The following is a 13,498-nucleotide window of genomic DNA, read 5'->3' on the forward strand; positions in this document are numbered from 1 at the left end:
CAATTATCTGAGAAAGTAGGGCTGCAGTATACCCACAGTCTTCGAATAGCCTGCTGTAAGCTGGATAGGGATAGTTCTAAGGGAATTGTTTGGTAGCTGTAATTGATGGGGTGCTCAGGCCCCAGCCTTAAGTTCATGTCTCTGGAAGCCTCCCAATTTCTCGGTAGGCCCCTATCCTGGGGGAAAGTTTTCTCTTGTTGCAGAACACATTCTCTCTCTTTTTTTTTATTTTTAATTTTTTTATTAATTTATCCTGATTTATCAACAATGACTTCCATAAGCTTTTGAGTTTAAAATCCTTCTCCCCCCTCCTCCCCACCACCACCCCCAAGACAGCGCACAATCCCATATAGTCTAGACATATACACTCCTACCAAACACATCTTCACATCAGTGATGTTGCAAGTAAGAACTAGAAACAATAGGAGGAACCACCAGAAAGAGGAAACAAAACCCAACAGAAGAGGGAAAAAAATAGCAAATAGTATGCTTCAATCTGCATTCTTTCCTTGGATGTGGATAGCACCCTCCATCACCAGGCCTTTGGAGATGTCCTAAGTCCTTGTATTGCTGGGAAGGGTCAAGTCCACCAATATTAGTCATCGTACAATGTGGCTGTTATTGTGTACAATGTTCTCCTGGTTCCACTCACCCCACTCAGCACTAGTCCATACAAGTCTCTCCAGGCAGAACACATTCTCTTATCAGAACAGTCAGAGGGGCTCCTGGTCCAATGATTTTTGTCCCTGGCTGGCCCAAGGACTCTTCCTCCCTCCAGATCCCCAAGGTCCTTGCCTCTGACAACTCCCTCAATATCTAGCATACTCCTTACTCCTTCCCATTCATAGCTCCAAATACACCTGGACCTTTAGATTAGTAGCCCTGGCATTCCTTTCCCATGCCCCTCTACCATATAAACCCCACCACTATATTCAGTCCCTGGCAGGTTCCACTTTTACTAAAGCATTACAATAAACTCTTTGGCACTTGATTAAGAGAAGGCTTGAATGTGTGAATTCATTCCAGGCAATTCTGCCTTGGCATTCTCAGGGTCCCAGTACCCCAAAACCTCTTCAGAATGGCAACAGGAGAACTGTAGCAGATAAACTACAGGAAGTAGTTACAATGAGGAAATATAATGGGATTTGCAGCAGAGAAAGAGCACAGAAAGCGGGGGGTGGGGGTGGAGGTCTTAAAAAAGTATGAATCCAAGGAGAAGGTCAGAGTAGTGGAAATGTCTGGTTAAAGCAGCTGTTTTGACTATGAAGAATGCTCCATAGTGAAAAATAAATAAACTTTTAGGGCTGCCCTTCAGCTGATCTGCTTAGCTTCAAGGTGGTCTAAAGTGGTAACTTTGGGTAGTGGCTTTTAACAGTCTCTTGTCAACGAATCAGCTAATTCTGGTTCTTCCAGCAGGGGTGGGGAACCTTCCGTCTTGAGGCCACATGTGGCCCTCTAGATTCTGTGAAGTTTGGATTCAGTGAAAGCATTGCACTTGGGGGCCTAGGGGTCCACATGTGGCCTCAAGGCTGAAGATTCTCCACCCTTGTCTAAGGCATCAGTTAAAAGCTAATCTGATAATGGCTCTACAAAGAGTAGGTCTGCTTCTCGTTTTGGCAACTGCCAATCCATCGGCAAATAATTACTTGGTTTTAATAGCAAAGGAGTTGCTAGGGATTGAGGGAAATACAAAGCAGAATAAGATACAGGTCCTAATACTATGGGGCTTACAGATGTATTGTAGAGGAGATGACATGTATGCAATAAATATAACACACGACTAATTCACTTTTAGCACTTCAATTTAAGGTGTCAGTTGGATACCTAAGATTAGTCCAACGGACAGGTTTAGAGGGATCCAGGAAAACTAGTGATGTGGTAATAGTTGAAGCCATGAGTGAGTGTAGGGGAAAGAACAGATGATTCAGGGTCAGAAAACCTAGGTTTACAGTCATCACTTCTGGAACTTCAGAGAAGTAATTTCATCTTTCTTGGCCTCAGTTTCCTCATCTATAAAATGAAAGCATCAGTCTCTCTAGATGACCTCCTTTCCTGCACTGTGACCCTCTATTCTCTTTCTATATGACTTTTTCCCCTGCCTTATGTGTTTTTGTCATTTACATCTGACAAATGAAACTCAGAACCAATTCTCAATAGATGTCGAGGTTCTTGTTTTTGCTCACTAGGGGGATGTGACATTTCTTTTCTATTACAGGAAGTTAAGTGACTATCGGGCCAACAAGACATTGGAAACAGGAAATGGTTGAGGGTCCTGGAATTCCCCGGGCTGACTGGTTACTACTCCAGGCCTAACAGGAACTCATATCAAGTCTGCGTCCTTCAGCAAGTTCCCCTAAAAAGAAGGGCTTGTTTTCGTCCTCAAAAAGAAGATGAATTAGGAATTGGACGAATGAAGTAAGTGCGGGCGTTAAGGTTACATAAGCCGAAAAAAGACTCAAGCTCAGGCCTTTTCAGAAGGGCGGAGGCCGGCTCTAGGCACCCCGCGCATGCGCAGGTATCAGAAGACGCAGGCCCTCACCTGCCCTAAGGCGGCTCTTGTTATCGTTTAAAAACGACTTGTCCCTTTTTTGGTCTCTTTAAGGCTCGGGCCGGGGTTTGCTTTGGTGAAAAAAACGCGGAGCGAAGCGCTGTTTAGGTGATCCCAGGTAATCGAGGGTGGTGGTGGGAAACTCACAACAAAAAAGTGTGGATTTTATTTACTTTCCCTGCCTAGCCTTTGACTCAGCTTAAGCCAACTGCCGGCGGCTTCTTTCGCACCCCAACCCTTGGCATTTCATCCCCACCAGTTTCTGGCTCTGCAGCTCAGTCCACTCACACATCGCCTCCGCCCCCGCCTCCGCCCCCTGGGTGGCGGTTGGCGCAGCTGCTTCTCATTCTACTCCAGGCAGGAGGGGGCGTGATGACGTCAGCGCGACGTCAGCCTCCGCCGGGAGAGGGCCGGGGGCGCCTGTCTGTGAGAAGGGTACGGGTCTAACGACTGCCCCTGGCCCTGGACCCCCACAGCCTCAGCTTTCCAGGAGAGATCGGCCGAGGCCCTGAGAGGCCGCCTAGGAGCCGGACCTGCGTCTCTTTTTCCCTTTGCCAGCCACGCCCCCCGGGGGCTACGGTGAGTACGGCCCTTTTTTTTCTCCCTGGATCCCAGCGATCCGAGTGTGAGGGGAGGCGGGCATCCAGGCCCTAGGGAACGCGGGGGTAAGGCAGGGGCCGAGGGGCGGCCGCTGCCCCTGGGCGGGGCCCTGCCCGGAGAAGCGCCCCAGGGGGTCGGAGGGGACGCTAAGGGGAGGGGCGGGGTCCCTAGGCCGGACCTCCTGCGGGCCCAAGGCCTGGAGAGCGGGCTGGTCGGGGCTGCCCCTAGGGGAAATTGTCCGTTCCGCGAGGTTCCTGGGCATTTCCCAGCTGCCTGTTTTTTCATTTTTATTTTTTTTCCCGGTCCCCAGCTAATAGATGGGAATGCCAGGCTACGCCGCTTTTCTTTCACACATCGTAGGCGCTTGATAAATGTTTATTCAACTTGATTACTTTTTTCCAAGTGTTTGCAGCGTTTTCGTTTGGTGATCAGAGATCTAGAATGAATATATATTATTTATAACCCGTTCCTTCCTGCCCTTTATCTTTAGTAGCAACATATACTGTTCATAAGATTTTAGAGATGGAAGGACCCTTAGAGATCATCTCCTTGTAGTGGGTATGTATGTATGTATGTATGTATGTGTGAAAGCGAGAGAGAGAGATGGACCCCTTTGGCAATCTGGTGACGTTTATGAACACCTCGTATCGTTATTTTTAAATGCAGAAAATAAAATACATAGTATGATAAAAGAAGTCAATTATAATACAGTGAGGAAAATTTTGAAAGTTCATGGACCTCGGGTTAAAAATTTCAGACTTTTGGTCAGTTTTTAAAACAGAGTCTGGCAAATAGTAGGTGCTTAATAAATATTGACTGATTGGCATGAGGAAATTGATGGCCAGAGGGGTGAAGTGACTTGTCCATTGTCACAAAAGGAGATCCAGCTTAGGTGTTGTGATTCCAGATTAAGGACTTTTGTCACTGTCACACTACCTGTTAGGATAAGAGAGATTGCATGTATAATAATTTAAACTAGAGTTGTAGTTTTGCATTATTTTAAAAATTGCTTAAAAACTTACTACATGCCAGGCACTTTGGATGTTGGACCTGGTTGCTAGAGACCTGTTTTTGAATTCTGATTTTGATACTGTGACTTTGAGCAAGTCTCACTTAGCTTCTCTAAAATTGTTTCTTCATCTGTGAAATGACAATAATACTCGCACTGCGTACCTGCCTGGTGGGGACAGTGCTCTGGGAACCTTAAAGTAATATATAAATGTGAGCTAATCTTATTTATTAAGTACTTAATAAATATGCAAGACACTGCACTAGTTCTGGAGGAGCTTATAATTAAATGAGGGAGGAGAGACAGGCACAAATACATGGGAGATTGATAAGTATAAAGAAGAATCTAAGTAAAGTGCTGTGAGAAATTTGAAAAGGAGGTAGTATCTGAATAGAGCCTTGAAAGAAAGGAGAAATTTAAATAGATTTGGCATTGTGGGGGGTGGGGAGTTGGAGAAAATATATATTAGGCATTGAGACTACACATGCAAATGCACAGAAATGAGTAAGGGCGGGATGCAGATAGAGGATAGGAAGTAGTTCATGTTGGCTGGTTTGTAGCAGCATATATAAAGAGGGAAAACAGGTTGGAGCTTGATGTGGTAGTCTTGAATGCCAAGATAAGGTTGATACTCTGTAGAATTAAGTTTTTTTTTTTTTTTTTTTTGTGGCTCGGCAATGGGGTGAAGTGACTTGCCCAGGGTCACACAGCTAGTAAGTTCTATGTGTCTGAGCTTACATTTGAACTCAGGTCCTCCTGACTTCAGGGCCAATGCTTGATCCACTGCGCCACCTAGCTGCTCCTATGAAGTTTGTTTTTTAATGGAGGATAGCATAATCAAAATGTGTGCATTAGGAAAATTTGGGCAGCAATATGAAAGATTGGCTAGTGGTTCTTTGCCTTTTTGGCATGAAGATTCCTTCTTAATGTCAAATGATAGTAAGCATCTTAATGTCACTGATAGTAAGCATCTAATTAAGCATCTATTATGGGCCCAGCACTGTGTACTAAGGTGCTAAGGATATAAAGTACAAAGAAAGTAACAATCTCTGTGAGGAGCTTTCCCATTCTAATGAGAGAAACTAGTACACATAATAATATAGAGAGCATAATTATGCAGTTAATATATGCAGATATATACAGAGTAGTTAATATTTATTGATTGAGGGAATACATGACAAAAAGCTTTGAATTTAGTAATGCTTTTCAAAGGCTCATACATTTAGAGTTGGTAGGATTTTAATTGGGACTTGAAGAAAACCAGAGAAGCCAGGAGGCAGAGATGAGGAGGAAGAGCATTCCAGGCATGGGAGACAACCAGAAAATATGCTTAGAACCAAGAGATAGAGTGTCTTGTAAGAGGAACAGCAAGGAGGCCAGTGTCACTAGATCAAAAAGTATTTGGGGGGGGGGTTTGGGTTAATGAAGATTAGAAAAGTAGAGGTAGGGTAGAGCTAGGTTATCAAGGGCTTTGAATGTCAAATAGAATTTTATATTTGATTCGAGAGGTAATGAATGATACAGTCATGGTACAAAAATCACTTTGGCAGCTGAATGTTGGATGGATTGGAGTAGGGACAGATTTTGGCAGGCTGACAAATCAGCAGACTATTGCGGTAGTTTATGTGTACCGGGATAAGAGCCTTCACCAGGGTAGTGGGAATATTAGAGGAGAGAAAAGGATGTATTTGAGACATGTTGCAAAGGTGAAATTGACAGGCCTTGGCAACAGCTTGGATAAGGTGATGAGAGAGAGTGTGAAAAATCAAGGATGACACCTAGGTTTTAAGCCTGGGAGACTGAGTGGATGGTGTTGCCACTCTTTCCTACAAAGTGGCTCTTAGAGATGAATGGTAGATCTGGATACAGATAGTGAAAGTGTTAGTCAAAAGTGCTGAGTAGGAAGAAGAACTTGGGACATCATTCAGGAATAGTTTGTTTCCTGGATATGAAAACTTTTGTTTGACTTTTCCCTCCTAAATTAGAATCTATTTTGTTTTGTTTTTGTCACTGTAATTATCCACAGAGGAACTGACAGAAGTCTAATTTGGCTGATCAAAGAGTTGTGGGGGGGGAGATAGTGGCCAATGACTTTGGAAAGATAGGTTGTGTACCATGAAGTGAAGGTCTTTGAAAACTAAACAGAGGAGTTTATATTTTAACCATAGAAGCAATAGGAAGCGAGTGGAATTTTATATAGGGGTGTGATGTGGTCATAACTGTTTTTTTTGCAAAGTCACTGGTAGCTATGTGAAGGATAGAATGTAGTGAGAAAAAAACTTGAGGTAGGGAGACTAATTATAATTAGTAGGCTTTCCAAATTGTGGGGAGAGGTGACAGGGCCTGAACTAAGGTTCTGATTCTGTGAGTAGAGAGATTGGATGTGAAAGATGTTGTACACAAAGAAACAGTAAGATTAGATATGTGGGAACAATCAAGAATAATGTCAAGTTTACAAACTTACGATGGTGCCCACAACAGAAATAGGAAAGGTTTTGGAAGAGGGGTAGGTTTGGAGGAAAATGAGTCCTGTCATAGACATATTAAATTTAGAGAACATTGATTTGGGAATGACCAGTACACACTTTGCTGTAAGATTGGAGCTCTAGAAACAAATTAGTTGAGGCTGATAATGGAAATCTGCAGAGTTATAATAAATCCATGGGAGTAGTTGGGTTCCCCAGGATAAAACCTTGGGTTAAACCTACAATTGAGGGACATGATATGGATAGTAAGCCAACAAAGGAGACTGATAGGGAGGAAGAAAACAGAGAGAGTATTTTTGTGAAAACCCAGGAAAGAGTTAGAATATCTAGGAGAAGATGGTCAGTGATGTAAGATGCTACGGAGAAGTCAATAGAGATCTATACCCTACCTGGCAAGAGTCAGTCATCAGCCTTTGTATGAAGACCTTCAGTGAAAGCCAACTCCTGAGGTGTGTAACCTATTCTACTTTTAAAGCATAAAGCCATTTAATTGCTAGAAGATGTTTCCTTACTACTAGCTGAAGTTCTACTCTGCAACTTCCTTTGCTCCTAGTTTTGCCCTTTGGGGCCAAACAGAAAAAGTCTAATAGACCCTTTCTATGTAATAGCCCTTTATGTGTTTGAAGACAGTTATGCCCCTACTGCCCAAGTTTCCTCTTCTCCAGGCGAAAACCCCCCAGTTCCTTTAACCAGTTTTCACATGGCATAATTTCAAGGCTTTTCACCATCCTGTTTGCTTTCCTCTGGATTCTTTCCAGCTTATCAGTGTCTTTCTTAACTTATGGTATCCAGAACTGAATGCAATACTCCAGATATGGTGTGATGGCAGAATTGAACAAGATTATAACCTTCATTTGAACACAGTATCTTCCTTAATGAAGTCTCCATGTTGGTAAGAATCAGATCCAGAATAAGTTAATCTTTGCCATTTCTTTCAGCCTTTTGAAGGAGTAAATTATTATTAAGGCAAACCAAGAAGTTTTTTGAAGTTCTGTTTTGGGCAGAGAGAGCTTCTGCAAATACTTAGAAATTTGAAATCTCCTATCACTGTATTCTCTTGACTTGTGATATTTTCTCTCTCTACTTTGATATATGTCCCTAGTAAACTCTAACGACAGTATCACTTCTCTTAATCCCTTTGTACCCAAGTGCTCTTTGCTCTTTTCCCATCTTCTTTTTTCTGGATTTCTTCACAAGAATATACATGAGTCTTCTGCATATGTAGTGCTACTGCACTTGTGCCTTTTGAATAAGGTATTCCCTTTGATTGCCATATTCCAGTTATGGAGCACTTCCTGCCAAATCTCAGTGATTCATGTTAGGTTAGAGTTGGCTCTTGACACTAGCTTGGTCACTTTACTTGTTACTCATACTTTGTGTGTTTGTGTAAAGGCAGCTGAGGCCATAAGTTTTATTGAAGGCTGTTTTGAATAACAGGCTTTCTCTAGCTGTATTCGTTGTCTTACGTTGTAGAAACTCTTCAGAAACTTGGTAGACATACATATGTGTATATGTTTATGTATAATCGTATTTTTTCCTCTTTAAGCTCAAAATCCTTTTTATTGAATTATAAGACTCCAGGCAAATACATTCTTAGCAACATTTTATCTGCATGTTGTCCCTTGCCAAGAGTTCATTTCTGTATTTTAAGGTGTTGAGAAACCCAATACTGTTTACTCCTACATTTACGTCCTATTTGAAGCCCGTGCTTTCTTAAAACAATAGTGATGAAAATATCAAAAAGTCTTCAGTTTCTTGCCCAGGACTATTCATAATATTTAACAAAATGCTTTCAGCAATGCAATCCTTCTTTCATTTGTTTTACACAACCCTAAGTAGATAGTAGTCATCAATATTAACATTATCTTATAAAGTTTTTTGTCAGGTCTTGAATACTTGCTCATTGAAGATTGCAGATTTTTCTGTGGTCTTTCAGATGGGGAGTTAGTCACTAACCACCACTACTTGTCTCATCTTCCAGATAATCTCTGTCTTGATTACAACTATGGATACATATCATTGTTCCTTGTAAGAGAAGCAGCTGATTCTTTCTTAAAGGATCCAACTCCTTTTATGGGAAAAGCCTAATATCTTTACTGGGAGTGTTTAGCGGTCTTCTTGTCCAGCCTAGCCTGTGTCCTATTTTTCTACCTCCCGAAAAGTGGGCAAGAATCCCTTTTACCTCTTCAAATCCTTTCATTTTTGTTTTTATGTAAAAGCATTCTGTTTTAAAGGAAAACTTCTCTATGATAGATAACCTGGAGAGTAGGGAGATGATGGAAGAGCTGGAAGGTCATCTAGTTCAATCTTCTCATTTTACAGATGATGAATTGACCCCAGAGAAGTTAAGTGACTTGCCCAAGGTCACACAGATAATAATAAGGATATGGTATACCTCTAATTCCTTTACTCTGTCTTCTAGGAGGGAGACCAGTATACATTTTTTTAAGCCTTCATCTTTAAACTTTCATTCAACTAAGCATGCTTAGTGCTTAGCACAGTATCTGGCACATAGAACACAATTTGTTTGATAAATATTGATTGACCAGATAGATAGTGTGGTTATGTAAGCCTGTGGAACAGAAAAATTCTGTACCCGATAGGAAGGAACAAAGGAAACAAACACTTATTAAGCATCTACTCTGTGTCAGGAATATCTCATTTAATCCTCACAACACCTTTGGAGGTAGGTGCTATTATTCTCATTTTACAGTAGACCTCTGTCTACTGAGGTAGACAGAGGTTAAGTGATTTGGCCAGGGTTAGTAGTAAATTTAGCTAGTAAATCTCTGAGTTTGAATTTGAATTCAGGTCTTCCTGATTTCAGGTCCAGTGCTCTTATCTATTACTCCCCTAGCTGCACCTCCTGTACAGGTCATTCAGTCAAATGCCTATGTGCCAGACATTGTGTGCTAGATGCTGGGGATGAAACTACAAAGAATGAAATGAACTCTACTCACAATGAGTAGTCACATTCTAATGGAAGAAACAACAAATTCATATATAATACATATATCATAAATAACAAGTTAATAAATACAGACATTCACTCATGAGGACACAGACAAACATCCAAAATAGTTTGATATAAGGTACCATGGAAAGAAGGGTACTAGCATTTGTGGGGAATGGGGAAATGCTTCATGCACAGGGTATGTGAACTGCATCTTAAAGAGACTCTATAAGGAGGTACATTCCAGGCATGGGAAACAGTGAGTACATAAAGACTCTGGAATGTAGTGAATAAGAAATAGAGAAAAGGCTAATTTGGTTTCAATTGTAGAGTGAAGGAGAAAAAGTAAGGTACAACAAGGCCAGAAATGCAGGTTGAAGGTAGATTATGTAAGATTTTAAAATCTAAACAAAGGAGTTTATATTCTGGAGGCAATGGGAAATTGTTGGAGTTGATTAATTCAAGAGTCACATGGTCAGATATGTGTGTAAGGTAGCAGAGTGTAGAATGCACTAGAATTGAGAGATTTTAGACAGGAAAACCTGTTGCAGTGATCTTAGTGAGAGATGAAGAGAGCCTGAAACAATGTGGTGGCTGCACAAGTGGAAAGATGGGTCTGATGAAAGAGATGTTGTGAAGGTAGAACTGATTGGATAGGTAGAGTGAGGGAGAATGAGGAATTGAGGATAATGCTGAAATGGTGATTTGAAGAGAAGAAAGGTTTTGGGGGGCAGCTAGGTGGCACAGTAGAGAGAACACTATCTCTGAAATCAGGAAGATCTGAGTTCAGATCTAGCCTCAGACATTTACTAGCCGTGTGACCTTGGGCAAGTCACTTAACCCCAATTGCCTCACCAAAAAAAAAAAAGAAAAAGAAAAAGAAAGGAAACAAGAAGAAAGGTTTTTGGAGGAAGAGAATGAGTTAAGTTTAAATCATGTTGAGTTAAGCTCATGGGGTATTGGAGCTGGATATATAGATCTAGGCACAGGAGTGGGGAACCTACAACCTCAAGGACACATGTGGCACTCTAGGTCCTTGGGTGTGGCCTTTTGACTGAGTCCAAGTTTTACGGAACAGATCCTTTTATTAAGGGGATTTGTTCTGGGATTTGTTCTATTAAATTTGGATTCAATCAAAGGGCCGCACTTAAGGGCCTAAAGGACCACCTGTGACTTTGAGGCAGCAAGTTCCCTACCCCAGATAGGAGCTATCTGCGGACAGATGACAGTTAACTCCATATGTACAAGCTAGTGAGTTTAGCAAGCTACGAGATAGAGGAGAAAAGAAAAGGGCCAAGGACAGAAAAACCTTGAGGAATACTCACTGTTAGGTATCATTATGTGGGTAAGCCTGCAAAGGAGATGTCAGGTAGGAAGGATTTTTCCTGTTTTCCATGTTTTCTGGAAGTATGATATCCTTAGTTTCTTGTTATTTTTACCTACAGGTACCAGCCATTTCCCATGGTGAACAATTAATACACTTTGCTAATAAATTGTTGAAATTGAATTCCTTTTTCTTCTAAGAAATCATTTCTAGAATTTGTTGTGCTTCAGGGTTTTTTTTTGTGTTCTATTTAATATCAACAAATGCTCTATTTTCTAATAGCTTTTTCATATGTTTTATTTTCAGATCTTACATCAAAGAAGACTCTGTTTTGTAGACATTTTCATTTTCTTCAGAGCAATAAATTCCAGTATGGAGACCTAGAATTCTTAAAGGGACATAGTCTGAATCCTGGGAGGTAGTTTTGTGCTTGAATATAGATTAAATAATGAAGGATGATTTAAAAGTACCTTTTCAGAGTTAATGATGCATTACACATCTATACAATAATTTCTTGATAGGGCAACAATTTTTAAGCATATAGAAAAAAACTGTAAGGTTTTTCTGTAACTGTTTGTGACCTAGTATATCCTTAGGTAAAAATGGCAGCACTCTATATATGTGGTCCCCAGATGAACATGCTATAATTTAATTTTTTAAATGTAAAGAAAAGTTTCTGTTATAGAAATTAAATACCTTTTTGAAGTTTGTAGGCAAAGTGTAACATCCAGTGGTTCTAAATTGTAGAAAATTTGAGTGCCAGTTATAGTGAAGTAGAAGAGTAACAAACACTGTAAAAACACTGAATGAATCAGCAACATTTTACTTCAAAACAGAAGAATCAGTACTTGGGTGCAGTTTAGCAAGTGACAAGATACAGAAGGAAAGCAAAATTTGGTCACATGAAATCATATCTATATTCAGTGTACAAATTTGTGTGTGTTGGGCTTTGAAAGTGAAGTTAAAGAATATTAGATTGTAAAGCATTCCATTAACTTTTCAAGCACCACCTCAATTTAGCAATATAATTTAAAATATTTCTAACACTATAAAGTTGATTTCAAGTATTTAAGATATTTTTCATTCTTTGTAAAATGGCTTTAGGAAAATAAGTGTTAACTAGGATCTAAAGCAATTATTTTTTTTCTTTAGTATAGTACATATTTTTTAATGATCAAAGCAAAAGCAAAAAGCAAAAAGCAAAGATAGGTAATTTGAGTTTTCTCCAACTTAAGGTTTTTGAAATATAGAAATATACATATGTATATGAACACAGATGTGCATTTAAGGTACACATCTTTAAAAATACATCAACTTTCAGTCCATTGAAGTAGCATTGTAATAAACGAGGGACGTGATGATAAAATAGCACCCTGTAAGCCTGAAAGAGTTAATTAAATCCAAAATACAGTAGTAGACGCCTTTGAAGTGACCAGGGAGAATTACTGTACTTCTTACAGAGGTCACTTGATGTAATTCTAATGCTGGACATCCAATAACGCACATAATTTACTCAGATCTCTGTTTCAGTGTAAGATGAAAAAGTACACTTGTATGTTTTTAGCTAAATGTATAAGTAATATTACAAACCCACGCACAAAACTACCTCCCAGAGAAAGACTTGTCCCATTTTATTCCCTAAATACTCAATTATGAACGCAGTAGAGGACGGTGTGCTGTTATCACGTTTGATGAATAGTGACGCACATGAAATGAAATACGATTTGTCATGTGAACTCTACAGAATGTCTACATATTCTGCTTTCCCAGTCAATGTTCCAATCTCAGAAAGAAGTCTTGCTCGGGCTGGATTTTATTACACTGGTGTGAATGACAGAGTTAAATGTTTCTGTTGTGGCTTAATGCTGGATAATTGGAAACAGGGAGACAATGCTATTGACAAACATAAACAGCTATATCCTAGCTGTGCCTTTATTCAGAATTTGATTGCAGTTAATCTGGGATCTTCTCAGTCTACATTTTCTTCTTCTATGAATAATGCCACTCGTTCATTATCTTCCAGTTCAGGACAGAGTGGATATTTCAGTGGTTCTTATTGCAGTTTTCCGTTGGAGCCCGTGAATTCCAGAGCAGCTGAGGACTTGTCCCCTTTGAACAGCAGCCCCTACAGTTATTCAATGAGTACTGAAGATGCCAGAATTCTTACTTATCAGACATGGCCATTGACATTTCTGTCACCATTAGATCTGGCAAGAGCTGGTTTTTATTACATAGGACCTGGAGACATGGTAGCTTGCTTTGCGTGTGGTGGGAAACTGAGTAATTGGGAACCAAAAGATGATGCCATGTCAGAACATCGGAGACATTTTCCTAACTGCCCTTTCCTGGAAAATCAAATCCAAGAAACATCAAGGTTCAGTGTCTCTAATTTGAGCATGCAAACACATGCAGCCCGTGCGAAAACCTTTGTGACATGGCCACCTCAAATTCCAGTTCATCCAGAGCAGCTTGCAAGTGCTGGCTTTTATTATGTGGGTAAGAAACCTGAGTAGAAGAAATATTTGTAAGTCTTAGTCATTAAATTTTCATCTGTAAATTATAACTTAATGTGCACATT

At 40.3% G+C, this 13,498-nt stretch overlaps 1 protein-coding gene across 3 annotated transcripts in view; it reads left to right on the forward strand.

The window, feature by feature from the left end:
- Positions 1–2,262: 2,262 nt before the first annotated feature.
- Positions 2,263–13,498, forward strand: part of LOC114033884 (baculoviral IAP repeat-containing protein 2-like) — a 41,243-nt gene continuing 30,007 nt past the window's right edge. For 2 of the 3 annotated variants that reach the window (XM_027849510.1, XM_027849511.1), the window contains exons 1-4: positions 2,263–2,415; positions 2,603–2,666; positions 2,906–3,127; positions 11,227–13,416. In XM_027849510.1, coding sequence (XP_027705311.1) covers positions 12,573–13,416 — 844 coding nt within the window. In that variant the 5' untranslated portion in view covers positions 2,263–2,415; positions 2,603–2,666; positions 2,906–3,127; positions 11,227–12,572. The remainder of the gene's footprint in view (positions 2,416–2,602; positions 2,667–2,905; positions 3,128–11,226; positions 13,417–13,498) is intronic. The other variant, XM_027849512.1, reaches the window with a different exon arrangement.

This window comes from Vombatus ursinus, unplaced genomic scaffold (assembly GCF_900497805.2).
Source record: "Vombatus ursinus unplaced genomic scaffold, bare-nosed wombat genome assembly UNPS02007612.1, whole genome shotgun sequence".
Lineage (NCBI taxonomy): Eukaryota > Metazoa > Chordata > Mammalia > Diprotodontia > Vombatidae > Vombatus > Vombatus ursinus.